This window comes from Liolophura sinensis, chromosome 2 (assembly GCF_032854445.1).
Source record: "Liolophura sinensis isolate JHLJ2023 chromosome 2, CUHK_Ljap_v2, whole genome shotgun sequence".
Classification (NCBI taxonomy): domain Eukaryota; kingdom Metazoa; phylum Mollusca; class Polyplacophora; order Chitonida; family Chitonidae; genus Liolophura; species Liolophura sinensis.
The window spans coordinates 5834250-5853184 of NC_088296.1; the positions used below are offsets into that span (position 1 = coordinate 5834250).

The following is an 18935-nucleotide window of genomic DNA, read 5'->3' on the forward strand; positions in this document are numbered from 1 at the left end:
GCCTTTGTTGTGGTTTCGTCGCCCTCTGTGCACTGCAAGACAGCCAGGGGGCTTCTGGAGACGTCGCCCGGGCTGTGGTACCTAGGGACGGTCCATCTGCGGGCCCCGCCTTTTGGTTGTCCATTGTGCATCTACCTCTGGCGCTAGGAGCCATTCTAGCTGTAGCTAGATGTATGTAGCCGATCGCGCTTTGAAGTACATAGGATTGGCCCAGGTTGAACACAGGCTTGGAGCCTTCAAGGGGACGGAGGGGCTCCCATTCAATTTATAATGAACAGGGCCTGGGAGCCCCCAGGGAGGACGGAGGGGCTCCCAGCCTGAGGTGTGCCAGAACCGATAGAACATATACTAACGTTTAAGTTGCTTCTCTTACCTTTATGTCTGGAAAGGGTTCAGTTGTTTTGAATGAGTGAGGGAGTGCTTGGGGTTTAATGTCGTACTTAACAATTTTTCAGTTATGTGACGACGAAAGAATCCTTAGAGTGTATGTAATGTTCCTCCTTCTAGCACGCTCTTTTATCTGGTGCTACAGGAGTGAGACGACTTTCTGAAGGCAATTAACCCGCACCCCCAAGTCATTATATTAATACGGGTCAACCAGCCGTTGCACTATCCCCTTAATGCTGAACGTCAAGTAAGTTACAGCTTCCTACTATTTTAAGGTATTGGGTGTGACCTGACCTAGGAGTGACCCTGGATCTACCAACCCAGTTGTTTCGAATAAAATACTTTATTTCGTCTGAAGTACGGTATGTAAAAATGCACTTTCAAAAACACATTCTCCGGCCATAAGTGGGAAGGTCTGGCAACAACCTGGGGATGGTTTCCCCTGGGCTCTGTCCGGTTTCCTCCCACCATAATGATTGCCGCCGTCGTATAAGTGAAATATTCCTGAGTACGGCGTATTTGAATAAATAAATCAAAAGCACACAGCTTTTGTTATAACGCATTAATCGAACTTTTCAGAAAATGTTAAGTGGCACTATGTGTAACGTGGATGAATTAGTGAGTCAAGCGTTGTGTGCGACTGGAAAAATGCTGAACTTTAGGCGAAATACTCTACCTGACAAAATTCCAGACATCATTCACAATCTGAGCCCGGTTTTCAACGGAGAAGACCTGAAAAACAGTTTTTGTATTAACAGTATTATCGTTAATAGCAATTACAATTTCTAAATATAGCACAGATCCTAGTGCTAAAATTTGGCTGAGATTACTGCGGGTTTCGAACCAGAGACCTCAGAGTCAGGCACCAAATCGCCAACAATACATGTCAACCATCTAGACCGCTCGACCAACAGGCCTTCCAAAATAGAAGGTAGTTGACCGGCAGGCTTTACAGCGAATATGCATTACCCTCTGATGATTTTTGTATTATTTAAAGAAAAAAAAACACATGGTAACAAACAAGACAGTACGAAAAGAGTAAACACTTACTAAAGAATATCGCCTGAAATAAAAATAAAAAACTGATAGTCTGGGAAAGCGCCTTCTAAACCGAAGATTCGAAAGGCTGCAAATGTGCACTAAGGAATTACAAACTTCCTATTCTGTCAAAAGTGCCTGCCCACGCTGACTTCCGTACGTGGGAAGGTCTGCCACTTCCTGTGGATGGTTGTGCTTTTCCCCCGGGTACTGCCCGGTTTCCTCGAATCATAATGATGACCACCGTTGTATTAGTGAAATATTCTTGCGTAAGGCGTAAAACAGCAATCTAATAAAAAAAAATGAATCAAAATTTCCTGTAATCTTGCAGCAAATTTCATTGTAAAACGTAGCATTGCATTCCGGAGTAAAGTACTGTATAAATTGGTTAGCATGCTTGGGTTGTACTATTACAAAAATAATAATGCATGTTTATAGCTTTGTGTCACAGCAAGGAAAGATGTTCGTAAGCAAACTGGTTGTTGTTTTTGCTGTATCATAATTTTACCAGTGTATATATAGGTACTGACGTTGGAATATGACGAATCTGATTGTGAAATTCTTATGCTACGACACATGCGCCTTGCTACTTTACCACGTGATCCTCTTTAAGCTGACCAATCAGAGCGTCCCAGTTGTCTGCCTCATAGTTGACCCGGTAAAACCCGACTTGCCGGACATTGCCGATCACCCAACTGTTATTGCTCCAAACAGGTATGAGTTTACTATCACATATTTCAACTGAAAAGAGTAACCGCCAATGTCAGCCATAGAAATACTTCACACATCATGTGGATAATAAGCGAATTATAAAAATTGCACTTTTCACAACCGGTGAAACACAATTCAAACGTAAATTCCCAAAGACTGGCTTCTTTATATAATAAACCTAGCAACACAATTTCTTAAAATTCAGAACGTAGTACACAACACATTTATGTTTAAAACACTCAAAAAGTCAGAATTTTATTAAAATATCAAGCTATGAAGCAAAGGATCCAATTTGCTCGCTCACTTGACACATTCCATCACTAGTAATAGTAAAATGATTGAAGTGGAGTAACTTACCTTCTTCTTCATTCCACCATAGAAGTGTAGTTCGGGAGGTGTTGAAATCTTTTACCAGATTTGTGGTAAAGGTAAAGGGAATGTCCCATTTATAGCTAGAACAACAGCAACGAGAAAACTATCACCCCTAAGAGATGAAAACACCCAACCACTTTGTACTGGAGGGGAAATGTCAAATTTATAGCTACAACAACAACAACGAGAAAACTATCACCGCTAAGAGATGAAGACACCCAACCACTTTGTACTGGAGAGGAAATGTCAAATTTATAGCTACAACAACAACAACGAGAAAACTATCACCGCTAAGAGATGATGACACCCAACCACTTTGTGCTGGAAGGGAAATGTCCCATCTATAGCTACAACAACAACAACGAGAAATCTATCACTGCTAAGAGATGAAGACACCCAACCACTTTGTGCTGGAAGAGAAATGTCACATCTATTGCTACAACAACAATAAAGAGAAAACTATCACTGCTAAGAGATGAAGACATCCAACCATATAGTGCTGGATGGGAAATGTCCCATATTTAGCTACAACAACAATAACGAGAAAACTATCACTGCTAAGAGATGAAGACACCCAACCACTTAGTGCTGGAAGGGAAATGTCCCATCTATAGCTACAACAACAACGAGAAAACTATCACCGCTAAGAGATGACGACACCCAACCACTTTGTGCTGGAAGGGAAATGTCCCATCTATTGCTACAACAACAATAACGAGAAAACTATCACTGCTAAGAGATGAAGACATCCAACCATATAGTGCTGGAAGGGAAATGTCCCATCTATTGCTACAACAACAATAAAGAGAAAACTATCACTGCTAAGAGATGAAGACATCCAACCATATAGTGCTGGATGGGAAATGTCCCATCTTTAGCTACAACATCAATAACGAGAAAACTATCACTGCTAAGAGATGAAGACACCCAACCACTTAGTGCTGGATGGGAAATGTCCATTCTATAGCTACAAAAACAACAACGAGAAAACTATCACCCCTAAGAGATGAAGACACCCAACCACTTTGTACTGGGGGGGAAAGGTCCAATTTATAGCTACAACAACAATAACGAAAAAACTATCACCCCTAAGAGATGAAGACACCCAACAACTTTGTACTGGAGGGGAAGCATCCCATTTATAGCTACAACAACAATAACGAAAAACTATCACCCCTAAGAGCTTAAGACACCCAACCACTTTGTACTGGAAGGGAAATGTCAAATTTATAGCTACAACCACAACAACGAGAAAACTATCACCCCTAAGAGATGAAGACACCCAACAACTTAGTACTGGAAGGGAAATGTCCCATTTATAGCTACAACAACAACAACTAGATAACTATCACAGCTAAGAGATGAAGACATCCAACTATATAATGCTGGATGGGAGCTGTCCCGTCTATAGCTACAACAACAACAACGAGTAAACTATCACCGCTAAGAGATGAAGACACCTAACCACTTAGTGCTGGAAGGGAAATGTCAAATTTATAGCTACAACAACAACAACAACAACAACAACAACGAGAACGCTATCATCCCAAGGAGATGAAGATACCCAACCACTTATTACTGGAGGGGAAATGTCAAATTTATATCTACAACAACAACAACGCAAAAACTATCACCTCTGAGAGATGAAGACACCCAACAACTTAGTACTGGAAGGGAAATGTCAATTTTATAGCTAAAACAACAACAACGAGAAAACTTTCACCATTAATGGATGAAGACACCCAACCACTTAGTACTGGAGGGGAAATGTCAAATTTATAGCTACAACAACAATACCGAGAAACTTTCACCCCTAAGAGATGAAGACACCCCAACCACTTTGTACTGGAGGAGAAATGTCAGATTTATAGCTACAACAACAATAACGAGAAAACTATCACCTCTAAGAGATGAAGACACCCAACAACTTTGTACTGGAGGAGAAATGTCCCATCTATAGCTACAACAACAACAACGAGAAAACTATCACCGCTAAGAGATGACGACACCCAACCACTTTGTGCTGGAAGGGAAATGTCCCATCTATTGCTACAACAACAATAACGAGAAAACTATCACTGCTAAGAGATGAAGACATCCAACCATATAGTGCTGGAAGGGAAATGTCCCATCTATTGCTACAACAACAATAAAGAGAAAACTATCACTGCTAAGAGATGAAGACATCCAACCATATAGTGCTGGATGGGAAATGTCCCATCTTTAGCTACAACAACAATAACGAGAAAACTATCACTGCTAAGAGATGAAGACACCCAACCACTTAGTGCTGGATGGAAATGTCCATTCTATAGCTACAACAACAACAACGAGAAAACTATCACCCCTAAGAGATGAAGACACCCAACCACTTTGTACTGGGGGGAAAGGTCCAATTTATAGCTACAAAAACAATAACGAAAAAAACTATCACCCCTAAGAGATGAAGACACCCAACAACTTTGTACTGGAGGGGAAGCATGCCATTTATAGCTACAACAACAATAACGAAAAACTATCACCCCTAAGAGCTTAAGACACCCAACCACTTTGTACTGGAAGGGAAATGTCAAATTTATAGCTACAACCACAACAACGAGAAAACTATCACCCCTAAGAGATGAAGACACCCAACAACTTAGTACTGGAAGGGAAATGTCCCATTTATAGCTACAACAACAACAACTAGATAACTATCACAGCTAAGAGATGAAGACATCCAACTATATAATGCTGGATGGGAACTGGTCCCGTCTATAGCTACAACAACAACAACGAGAACGCTATCATCCCAAGAAGATGAAGATACCCAACCACTTTTTACTGGAGGGGAATGTCAAATTTATATCTACAACAACAACAAACGCAAAAACTATCACCTCTGAGAGATGAAGACACCCAACAACTTAGTTCTGGAAGGGAAATGTCAATTTTATAGCTAAAACAAACAACAACGAGAAAACTTTCACCATTAATGGATGAAGACACCCAACCACTTAGTACTGGAGGGGAAATGTCAAATTTATAGCTACAACAACAACAACGAGAAACTTTCACCCTAAGAGATGAAAACACCCAACCACTTTGTACTGGAGGAGAAATGTCAAATTTATAGCTACAACAACAATAACGAGAAAACTATCACCTCTAAGAGATGAAGACACCCAACAACTTTGTACTGGAGGAGAAATGTCCCATCTATAGCTACAACAAACAATAACGAGAAAACTATGACCGCTAAGAGATGAAGACACCCAACCACTTTGTAACGGGGGATGGGGGGGGGCGGGGGGAAATGTCCAATTTATAGCTACAACAACAATAAGGAGAAAACTATCATCCCTAAGAGATGAAGACACCCAACAACTTTGTACTGGAGGAGAAATATCAAATTTATAGCTACAACAACAACAACGAGAAACTATCACCCCTAAGAGATGAAGACCAACCAACCACTTTGTACTGGAGGAGAAATGTCAAATTTATAGCTACAACAACAACAACGAGAAACTATCACCCCTAAGAGATGAAGACACCCAACCACGTAGTACTGGAGGGGAAATGTCAAAGTTATAGCTACAACAACAAGAACAACAACGAGAACACTATCAGCGCTAAGACATAAAGACACCCAACACTTAGTACTGGAAAGGAAATGTCAAATTTATAGCTACAACAACAACGAAAAAACATTCACAATTAAGTGATGAAAACACCCAAGCACTTAGTGCTGCAAGGGAAATGTCAAATTTATAGCTACATCAACAACAACAACAACGAGAACGCTATCACCCCAAGGAGATGAAGACACTCAACCACTTAGTGCTGGAGGGGAATGTCAAATTTATATCTACAATAACAACAACGCAAAAACTATCACCGCAGAGAGATGAAGACACCCAACCACTTAGTACTGGAAGGGAAATGTCAAATTTATAGCTACAACAACAACAACGAGAAAACTTTCACCATTAATGGATGAAGACACCCAACCACTTAGTACTGGAGAGGAAATGTCAAATTTATAGCTACAACAATAATACCGAGAAACTATCACCCGTAAGAGATGAAGACACCCAACCACTATGTACTGGGGGGGAAATGTCCCATTTATAGCTACAACAACAATAACGAAAAAACTATCACCCCTAAGAGATGAAGACACCCAACCACTTAGTACTGGAAGGGAAATGTCAATTTTATAGCTACAACAACAACAACGAAAAAACTTTCAACATTATTGGATGAAAACACCCAACCACTTAGTACTGGAAGGGAAATGTCAAATTTATAGCTACAACAACAGTAACGAGAAAACTATCACTTCTAAGAGATGAAGACACCCAACCACTTTGTACTGAAGGGGAAATGTCAAATTTATAGCTACAACAACAATAACGAGAAAACTATCACCCCTAAGAGATGAAGACATTCAAACACTTTGTACTGGATGGGAAATGTTCCATTTATAGCTACAACAACAAAAACGAGAAAACTATCACCCCTAAGAGATGAAAACACCCAACCACTTAGTACTAAAAGGGATATGTCAAATTTATAGCTACAACAACAGCAACGAGAAAACTATCACCGCTAAGAGATGAAGACACCCAACCACTTTGTACTGGAGGGGAAATGTCCAATTTATAGCTACAACAACAACGAGAAACTATCATTCCTAAGAGATGAAGACACCCAACCACTTTGTACTGGAAGGGAAATTTCAAACTTATAGCTACAACAACATTAACGAGAAAACTATTACCGCTAAGAGATGAAGACACCCAACCACTTAGTTTTGGAGGGGAAATGTCCAATTTATAGCTACAACAACAATAACGAAAAAACTATCACCCCTAAGAGATGAAGACACCCAACCACTTTGTACTGGAGGGGAAGTGTCCCATTTATAGCTACAACAACAATAACGAGAAACTATCACCCCTAAGAGATGAAACATCCAACCATATAATGCTGGATGGGAAATGTCCCATCTATAGCTACAACAACAACGAGAAAACTATCACTCCTAAGAGATGAAGACACCCAACCACTTAGTACTGGAAGGGAAATGTCAAATTTATAGCTACAACAACAACAACGAGAAAACTATCACCGCTAAGAGATGACGACACCCAACCACTTTGTGCTGGAAGGGAAATGTCCCGTCTATTGCTACAACAACAATAACGAGAAAACTATCACCGCTAAGAGATGAAGACATCCAACCATATAGTGCTGGAAGGGAAATGTCCCATCTATAGCTACAACAACAACAACGAGAGAACTATCACTGCTAAGAGATGAAAACACCCAACCACTTAGTGCTGGAAGGGAAATGTCAAATTTATAGCTACAACAACAACAACGAGAAAACTATCACTGCTAAGAGATGAAGACACCCATCCACTTAGTGCTGGAAGGGAAATGTCCCATCTATTGCTACAACAACAATAACGAGAAAACTATCACTGCTAAGAGATGAAGACATCCAACCATATAGTGCTGGATGGGAAATGTCCCATCTATAGCTACAACAACAGCAACGAGAAAACTATCACCCCTAAGAGATGAAGACACCCAACCACTTTGTACTGGAGGGGAAATGTCAAATTTATAGCTACAACAACAACAACGAGAAAACTATCACCCCTAAGAGATGAAGACACCCAACCACTTTGCACTGGAGGGGAAATGTCAAATTTATAGCTACAAGAACAACAACGATAAAACTATCACCGCTAAGTGATGAAGACAGTTAACCACTTTGTACTGGGGGGGAAATGTTCCATTTATAGCTACAAAAACAATAACGAGAAAACTATCACCCCTAAAAGATGAAGACACCCAACTACTTTGTACTGGAGGGGAAATGTAAAATTTATAGCTACAACAACAATAACGAGAAAACTATTACCGCTAAGAGATGAAGACACCCAACCACTTAGTACTGGAGGGGAAATGTCAAATTTATAGCCACAACAACAACAACGAGAAAACTATCACCGCTAAGAGATGAAGACATCCAACCATATAATGCTGGATGGGAAATGTCCCGTCTATAGCTACAACAACAACAACGAGAAAACTATCACTGCTAAGAGATGAAGACGCCCAACCACTTTGTACTGGAGGGGAAATGTCCCATTATACCTACAGCAACAACAACGAGAAAACTATCACCGCTAAGAGATGAAGATATTCAACCACTTAGTGCTGGAAGGGAAATGTAAATCTAAATATTTAGTAATTAACTACAACAACAACCAGAAAAGCGGCATTATTCTTATACTTGTACATTTAATAGAGTGAACAAATCTAATCACATGTTTTGGGCAATGAGAAATTAATACTACTTAATACTAAGGAAATGAGAAAATATTACCGCTAATTTTTAAGACAATGGACCACTGTAAACCCTTAGCTTCAAATCGGTCAGAAATAGTATTTTCAGTACATGAACCGCAATGATGTACATATCAGATGGGAAGACAGCACAGCATTTTTATTTATTATAGACCAATGACACTTAATTAACATCACTGCATACTTGTTTTACCTCATCCTGTCTAAGCCATGACGGTGCTAGGAGGGCGTCTAAATTGGCACAATTTAAGCATATATACGCACAGTTGGAATAAAACCCTAACTCAGGTATATTACCAAGAGGCCGTATTTCATCGGTTACGCGTGACCATTCATCAACTATCACACTGTCGTCGTTGGTCTGGGTTTACTCTCTATGTTCTAAGGCTTTTATATACGACAGTTTTACTACTTGCCCGTACGGCGACGAGAAAGTCTCGCTCTCCTCTTCCTTCTCATAGAGAACAAACCGCTTTTGAGAAACAGTGATGGAATGGTTGGCTGATCGTTTTACTGTCACTACGGGGTAGTTCATCTGGAAAAGCCACGTGGCCAGGATGTCTCGCACTGGAACCCCGTGATCGGAACTCTGCAATGAATATCTTATAATATATTAACAAAAGATCCCATGAAGGGAACCTTCTGTGGTATTGTGTATTCATAATAAATTAATAAAAAATGTATGAAAACCCCTTATCCAGACACCTTGTATATGTAAATATATAACTGGTAATTAAAAGAGTTAAAACTCTCAAATGAATACCTATTGCTATGCTGTCCGAAGATGGGTATCTGATTTCTTGGGAAACGATGACCTGATGTCCTGTAACACGTCCACGTGGTGTAGCATTGCGAAGCCTGAATGATGCATGCCTGTAAATCATTCGACCGACCGACCGACTGACCGACAGACAGACAGACTCAGCATATCCAAGAGCTTAAGATGGAGTCAATTCACCCCACCTGGTAGATTGGAGTTGGTTCTGAGTGGTTTAGGAAACGACTTTAAGATTTTAATTCCCAAGCATACTTAAATCGTATACACGAACGCTTACGACTCGTACTAACAGCGGCGTTAATTTATTTATTTACTTGATTGGTTCTTTATGCCGTAGGCTACTCGTTTTACTTATACGACCTCGGCCAGCATTATGGTGGAAGGAAACCGTGAAAAGCACGAAAGAAACCCACGATAATCCGTAGGTTGCTGTCACGGTCAGGTTGGGTTGCGTTGGATATTCAGCTCCCGTGTATGTCGAGCTTAAGGCTGAAATATGTATACCTAACGTTCGTTATTTAATTAATTTATTTGATTGGTGTTTCGCGCTGTACTCAAGAATATTTCACTTATACGACAGCGGCCAGCATTATGGTGGGAGAAACCGGGCATAGCCCGAGCCGATTTGAGTCGCGTAGTTATTTCGCACATGCGAGTGCTTACGACCTAACACAAACGTCAGATAGAGAACCCGAGCATGAAGAGCTTTGTGAAATGTTATGTAACTGAAAAATCTTGCATAAATTCTTATTAGAGACAAAGGTTGAGACGGATTGTGTGTGTTTTCTGGCATCATTTCCTGTCTCATCACCGTGACCCCTGAGACCTCGGCGTTCTTCAAGATTTCTGTACAAAATTTGCTAACGGCAAAGATGATGTAAAGTGAAAGGTAGAGAGCGACGCATGTACTGTAAGGAGTATGATGAGGTGAGGGTGATATGAATACCTAAAAAACATTTACCTTGACAAGGGGCCTATTTGTATGACGAAATGAAACGCTGCAGCTCAGTTTGAGGAAGTTACCTCTCAAGTTTGATGAATTATTGCCTTACTATTGCAAATCATAATTTTTCTGCTTCCAGTCTTTGACTTGGCCTCTTATGAGGTTCAAAGCCTTATATGGTTAGATCGGTTTTGTGGTTGGAATCTCCATACGACGAATTAATCCTCAAAAAAGAATTTGTTTTGTAGTTATATCGATTTTGTGGTTTGATCGATTTTGTGGTTAGATTGGTTTTGTGGTTGGAATTTACATATGACGAATTAATCCCCAAAAGAGATTTTGTTTTGTGGTTAGATCGATTTTGTGGTGAGATCTATTTTATGGTTAGATCGATTTTGTGGTTGTAATCTTCATATGACGAATTAATCCATAAAAGAGATTTTTTTCAGTTGTTAGATCGATTTTGTGGTTAAATCGGTTTCGGGGTGGAATCTCCATGTAACGAATTAATCCACAAAAGAGATTCTATTTTGCAGTTAGATCGATTTTGTGATTTAATCGGTTTTGTGGTTGGAATCTCCATATAACTAATTAATCCACAAAAGAGACAGGACTGCGCATGACGAGTCAGTAACTTGCTAACTTGTTCTCCCTGTGGACTGGATACGTCGTCTTGCAACTAAGAAATTGACACCACCATATAGGCCTAAATGAGCAAGCAGTCAGTCAACCAAGCAGTTGGGATGAGAAACAAGAACATTTTTCCTCTGTTTAAAGAAAAAAACTTACCCCTCGTGCAGCCTCGAGTGCCTCTGCAAAAACACTGTGTGTTACAGAGCCGTAGACATTGGTCTTCAGATAGGACTGCAACTCAGACAAAACTGTTGGATCAACTGATTATAGTTTCAAGTGATGGACCACAGGAGTTAATCGGAAGAAAGTCATTTTGGAAAAGCTATATTTTGATGTACGTTGATGCTACAGTCTGGAAATTATATGCAAATTCTTAAGCCAAAAATTTGATTTCTGTGCGTATGGCCGAGATTTTACATGATTGCACGTGGCTATATGTTAAAACAATGTCACACTCAACAGTCACGCACAATCGGAAACAACTGTCAGTTAAAGGATAAGAAAACATAAAAACGATGCCAAAAAACTTATTTCCCTTTATGGTAATATTTTTGCCGATTTTTATTTCAGGAGTAAAGGGTATCTGAAAAATTTTGTATGGTGCATACTTGGGACCACTTTTTCATATTTATCGTCGTTGGACAACAGTGTTGTTGACACGGATGCGATGCACGCGTAATAAATTTATTTGAATGTAAATTTGTTGTTTACATCGAAGGGTATCCATTTAATCTGAATTATAATAATAATTATGAATATATTAAAACTATATATATATATGATCAAAATCCAGGTTGAACAAATTTATTAGTTGCAAAGACCAAAATCTAGTGCAAATATAATTATTAATCATATGTTCCATTCTCATTTATAACATTATTGCACATAGACTACAACTGCCAAAAGGCGGTTCCACGTACCCACCATACAAAAATTATTTCCAAATGTCTTTTTCTCTTAAAAGAAAACTGGAATAAACTACTGAAGATCACATTTACGACTACTTTTTTGGCGCTCTTTCATCTGGACTTCACCTTTAACGTTATGGCCCATGACTAAGAAAGGTATAACGCTATGGGGGATGTCAAGGGGAGATAATTCAGCATTATAACCCATTACGGAGTGACAGAGCCCACTGAGTTGCACCAAAGAGTTACACTCAGATGGCGCTAAGCCTGTCTGGGTCATGAGCTAAAACGGAATATTCCTACCGTCCAAAAATGTAGATGTCTCACATGTCCAATGCAGGAAATATTCCTGACGATGGCATATATGTGATGTCGAAATATTGAGTTATAGAAATGAAACAACAGCATTCTTCGTAGTTATACTTACACAGAATATATAGGTAAAGAAGTAGAAAGGCTAACAAAGATATACACGGCACTACTTTCTCAAAAAAGGAACGCCTAGGTGGCACATTGTGGTGGACACGAGATGTGGATATAACCCTTGACTTGTGACCTAGTTCCATGGCTCCATTAGCGTATCTTTATTTTATAATTTTTCACTCTCTGCCTCTTTCACATTGTAATTTAGGCTGAACATGACAGCCCATTAGAAGAAAACACCACGAATAACATAACATAACCTGTTATTTTGGAAGAGGGATGGAAATAGATCTACATAATGATAACTCTGTAAATCAACATTTAATCGGGAATTCTTACGAGGCTGTGGAATGTGTCATGTTAAATCAACCGGAATCGCTCACCCGAATCGCCTGTAAGAACGCATCCTCTCCCAGGAAATGTTGAAACATACGCAGAATGGAAGCTCCCTGGTAAAACAACAGTGTGGAAAAACTAAGTGAAATTAAATCTGAAATGGTGAAGAATATTTTCTCTTATTTGAAACAGAGTTAGAATAAAACAAAAACAATTGGGCCTTTTGTATTCGAAAGATAATAACGTTAATAATACCTAGAGGTAGAATGCCCAATTGCTTTATTCTATTCAATCATATCTCCATCTTCCATGGTTCCCTTCCGCCATAATGCTGGCCGCCGTCGTATAAGTGAAATATTCTTCAGTACGCCAATCAAATAAATAAATCAATCAATCCCAGGCCAGTCTCACTGTTTGTAGGGCCTATAGGTAATAACAAGGGCCGGCGACACTCACGTGGTCATTTTGCACTGAATAACGTTAATTGAAGATCACATGTCTTGTCCATCAATTCAGCTGTGAACATTATACGTGGAAAAGTTAGTCAGAAATTTACCAAAATATCAGTGGTTTTCCACGGGACTACCCACGGTTCTTCACCGATGAAACTCCATAAGTAAAAACTTCTTGAGCTTGTTGAACAACAATCAAATACATATGGTTGCCCGTCTTCACCGCTATATAGGATTGACCTTAAAAATAAGATCTGCAACGAATAGTCTATAATTGCCAATCTGAAAAGGAAAAGAGCAGAAGTATGTTCCAGTAAGCATGGCATTTGCTTTCATTTTACTTGTGCAAAAAAAAATTTCCTGACATATACAAAAGGTTGGGACATATGTGCAAGTAAAACTGAAGCTATTACACAACCTTGTGTAAATGTATTTCTACACGGCCCCAACAGAGCTGGGCATATGTACAAATGAATAGTTACAGAATAAATACCAAACTAATTGGCCGAAGAGTGATTAAAATTCATACTGAAACATACGGCATACCTTTTTTGGCCGAGCAGAGATTACAAGACATAATAAACAATACAACCTCCATTTTTTGGCCAAGGAGAGATTGCAAGTCATAATGTACCGTACGGCATACCCCTTTTGGCCGAGGAGTGATAACAAGTCATACTGAACCAGACGGCATACCCTTTTTGGCCGAGGAGAGATTACAAGTCATAATGAATCATACGGCATACCTTCTTTGGCCGAAGAGCGATTACAAGTCATACAGAACGTGCAGCAAACCCATTTTTGGCCAAAGAGTCATTACAAGTCATACTGAACGTGCGGCAAACCCATTTTTTGGCCAAAGAGTCATTACAAGTCATACTGAACCTGTCGGCATCCCTCTCTTGGTCGAGCAGAGATAACAAATCATAATGAGCCATACGGCATACCTTTTTGGCCGAGGAGAGATTCCAAGACACAGTGAACCGTACGTCATACCTTTACATAGGGCAGAGAGTCGTAGATATTTCGAATCTTGGAGAGTGTATCGACAGGAAACTTTAGCGGATGAGATGTCTTTCTGTTATCTTTGTTAAAAGCGTCTTGTAACTGGTTAACTATCGTTAGTTGGTGCTAAAACACAATAGAACAAGCCAGATTTTTTTATTTATTCATTTTTTAAAAAGTAACTGGTGTTTTATGCTGTACTCAATAGTATTTTACTTATAAGACGGCGGCCAGCATTATGGTGGGAGGAAAATGGGCAGAGCCCGGGGAAAACCTACGACCATGCGCAGGTTGCTGCAAGACTATTTCACTTATAAGACAGCAGCCAGCATTAAGGTGCATGTAGGAGGAAACACGTAAACATGGGAACTTACGACCATCCGTAAGGATGCTGGCCGGATTGGTGTGAGGTTCCTGCGCCATTTCGCTGCAGTAGCACACTAACCACTCGGCCACGGAGCACCACTCCCTCTTGCCTTTCGAGTCATCACGTTAGCGCAGAACTGTCCATAAGCGGGATAAAGCCCATGGCATTTTATGCAGCTGCGTGCTTCAAGGCTTCACATTTAAATTGACAGGCTAGAAACAGATTTGCTTTTTGAGATCTTGTAACTAACAATGTTGAATAGGCAGTGACACCTAGATGTGGTTTTTGTGAGACCGTCAGCCGTTTTTAGTTGAGGTATAATTCCTACCATCAGTTGAATTTAAATATGGTTTTGTTTATGTTTTCCACACATTATGGAACATAATCGAGAGCTAAAAATTTATTTACTTATTTATTTCATTGTTTTTTACGCCGTACTCAAGAATATTTCACTTATACGACGGCGGCCAGCAAAATGATGGGAGGAAACCAGGCAGAGACCGGTGGAAACCCACGACCATCCGTATGTTGCTGACAGACCTTCCCACTTACGGCCGAAGAGGAAGCCAGCATGAGCTAGACTTGAACTCATAGCGACCGCACTGGTGAGAGGCTTCTGGGTCATAACGCTGCGTTAGCGCGCTAACCAAGTGAGTCACGGAGGCCCCTGAGAGCTGAAACATACATTTGCAATGCCGGACAAAAACGTCAACCAGGTACATGAACCTTCGCTTTTTCGATCAAGGGGAATAACCTACCATTTTCCAATCTGGATGAAAAGAGTTAACTCCCGTGTTGTGGAAAAAGTCAGCAAAACCTTCATTCAGCCAGATGTCATCCCACCATTCCATCGTGAGTAGATTGCCAAACCACTTGAAGCAAATGAATAAGCGATAAATTGAATGGTTAAACAGTAGTTCTGAGATCTGTTTTATTTCTTCCAGCTTACTATTAATAAATATAAATAGCCCTCAACATGTCAAGCACGTATATGTAGAGTATAAAACGCGTTACTTTTAATCCAAGAGTTTATCTGACTTACTAGTAGATACTAAAGACCATAACATCACAATAAGCACAAATGAACACAGAAATGAACAGTAGAAACTCTAAGCAACTACTGTGAAGAAAAAATGATCTTAAATTTGGTAAAAGCAACATTGTCCACCCTGGCAACGGAGTCACGTGATTAGATAATGGCGGTTCGCGAAGTCCATATCCTGTCCGATTGTTTTCGAGGGAATGACAGAAACAGCGACAAAGAGGAGTGATAAAGGTCGATATGAAACACAGAGGTTCACATTACATCAGTCAGATCAAAACGTCGGTGAACACGCAAACCACCTACTTAGTCATCTTTGTGTAAGTGATTTCGCTCATTTTAAGCGGTTTTGTCTTGCTTGTGAGGATTCGCTGCCACCAAAGGTTAATGTGGGCGGTTAATGGGGAAAACTGATGGCGTCTTGCATTCGAACAAGTTTTACTTGAAGAATGTGCGTAATATTTCTTCTAAAATCTGAAAGCTGGTGGACCGACTGTTTATTTGTCGCGGGCAATGTAATCTTTACTTCCTGGAAGTTGTCTATAGGTGGAGCTCTTGAACTCGTGGGGTTACGGCAGTAAAACCCTTCATAGTACCGCATATAGTATCGAGCGGCGTATGTGTATAGCCTATGTACACGTTCTGAAAAATAATCTACCACGTGTGACAGTGTAACAGAATGCATTCTGTTATAGCAACAGATTATTCTGTTACAGCAGCCGATTTATTCTGTTAAGTATAGCACATATATTCTATTTAGTCAACATAAGATTGTATAAGACCAACGGGATATGACACAATGCTGTGTCATAAGAACGGAATACATTCTAACATCTCTCAGCCAGCTGTCATGTAACAATACATTGTATGTTTATAGTTGTACATTTCTTAGCGCGGCTTGGTCACGTGACGTGTTCATTTCAGTCGTAGCCGGGAAGTCTAAATATGGAACATTTTGTAAATTTCTAGCCAATCAGTTTCGATTGACAGATGCTTCTGGAAAATGACCGTGTTTATGTTTTTTCTTTGCTCTTTCTCGAAATCACAATATCGATGACAATATATAAGGCGGCAGATTTGTAGGCTTAGGAAGGTCATTGATAGCTATAAACAGAGATAAACAGTGATACGACAGTGATAGTTGGAGAGACATAAGCTGCTTTTGACGGAGTTACAGACGATGCATCACAGCTATAGTTAGAAGAAATCGTTTGTACCACTGGAGTGGAAAAGCCGGTGTAATTTGGATCAGCCGGACCAAGACTAACGGGTGATTGCTGGCTGACATTCTGCTGTTTGTGAACTGAGATTATCGTGTATATATTAACTACTTGCTGGAGGATTTGTGGTCTCGATACCAGCAGAGTATCAACCTCCCTTCGTAAGACGAGTCGGAGGATTCAACTGTGTTATGGTTGGGGGAGATCAAAAAACTGTGCCAGTAAAGAGGAAACGGACATCCCGAAACAGGATTGGAATATTCCAGGGCCGATTAGACAACGAAAGAAAGTCAAGTTAAGGACTGTAGCGTAACTCACGTCTGAAGTATTTGTACATACGAGTAAGCTTCAGTCATTTATTGTAACATATATTATGTATCCTTTGCATTGCTATTTGTAGTTTAACTCATTATGTTCCTTTTTGATTTATTATCTTGTTAAACCAACCATTTAAGTGTTTGAAAGTGTTACTCTGTTTGACCCATGTTAGGCTCGTTATCGGGAATTGATTTTGGCTTATTATACCGATACCCTAACACAACAGACCTTCTGCTTAGATATTACATTTTTTGAGTGTGACGAGTGGGTTCTAAAGTTGTTTCATTGACGTTATAGCTGGGATGCTGTTAATTTAGGATGGTCCCTCACCTGATGTACGATTTCGTGGGAGATAATTGAGGCTCCTAGCTCATGGGCCCGCGTTGAAGTTACGCCTGGCTCGACCAAAAACTTTTTCTCGTCATACAAGATCAACCCCCAGTTTTCCATCCCTCCGTACACGAAGTCGGTCAGGGCAACCATATCTGAAACAGAGAAAGGTACGAGTTAGACCAAAATCGGCCTAATTTATAGGCCTAATGCCTCGCAGGATGTTTGTCTCTCAACTCAACCATGTTTTTTATGAGTCTTAACTTAATGACAAGTGGCCGATTCCACAAAGTCATTTCTCACTTAAGTCAAAATTTAAAACCTCTTCACAATGTTTACTTTGTGATAGTGGATGTTGAAATTTGGACACAAGATAATATCGATGGGGTGAACAACATTTTAATTTCTAAAGCCACAAAATGAGTTTTAAGCCCTACTACCTTGCTCTAGCTGTCCATGAAGTCCTTGCCTTCATGGACTCGCCCTGCCACTATAGAAGGCACGGTATATGTACGCTCAGCCAATGACCCCTCGTCGTCACATGACTGAAAAATTTTTAACTACGACGTCACGCACACAATGTGTCTACTACGTCACAAACCTAGTTTAGGTAAAGAGTATCTGATTCTGTAAAACTCCTCAAAGTAATCCAGAACGTAAACTGCCAGTCGTAGAACGTAATCTGTCTTCCCCAGAAGTTCCGGACGGGTCCACACTCTGATCTGAACAATGACAAAAATATCAACAACAACAACAACCTAAGCAACATCAACAGGCCGTACAACAACAACAACAACAAATGCTTTGATTTGACACACTCATTTGGTGATAACGTCACGACACAGACGGACGACACCATGCTATATAATTAAAGACTTACAGCACAGAGAGTGAAAAACCAGAGCAGCAATGACAGTGTGAAAGCTGGCAAATGGTTACATATAACCGGTGAAATAAGGCCACAGAACAGAGAATAAGGCCAGAGCAGCGATGACAGTGTGATAGCTGGCAAATGGTCACACGTAACCGGTGAAATACGGCCTCTAGTCACTCTTCCTCAGTCAGGGTTTTATTTTAAGTGTCACATGTCGCTATTCTGTGTTCTCGTGCTTCATCGTGCATAGCAAGTATCGCTCGCTTTTCCCCATGAGAAGATGTGGAGTGGGTGGCTTCAAGATACGTTATGGAGAAAACCGCAGCCACGGCTGAAAGTGTTGTGTGCTAAATGAATATTTCACGTATACGACAGCAATCATCACTATGGTAGGAAGAGACCAGGCAGATCGCGAGAAAAAAACACTACCAC

At 40.2% G+C, this 18935-nt stretch overlaps 1 protein-coding gene across 1 annotated transcript in view; it reads right to left on the reverse strand.

Annotated features, from left to right (window-relative positions):
• LOC135463060 (aminopeptidase N-like) overlaps window positions 1-18935 on the reverse strand; it is a 41603-nt gene that overhangs the window by 16137 nt on the left and 6531 nt on the right. Inside the window, exons 5-13 of the mRNA XM_064740379.1 lie at window positions 18231-18351; window positions 17630-17784; window positions 15478-15591; window positions 14344-14478; window positions 12943-13008; window positions 9291-9463; window positions 2494-2588; window positions 2021-2166; window positions 1064-1119 (exon numbers count right to left, since the gene is read on the reverse strand). Coding sequence (XP_064596449.1) covers window positions 1064-1119; window positions 2021-2166; window positions 2494-2588; window positions 9291-9463; window positions 12943-13008; window positions 14344-14478; window positions 15478-15591; window positions 17630-17784; window positions 18231-18351 — 1061 coding nt within the window. The remainder of the gene's footprint in view (window positions 1-1063; window positions 1120-2020; window positions 2167-2493; window positions 2589-9290; window positions 9464-12942; window positions 13009-14343; window positions 14479-15477; window positions 15592-17629; window positions 17785-18230; window positions 18352-18935) is intronic.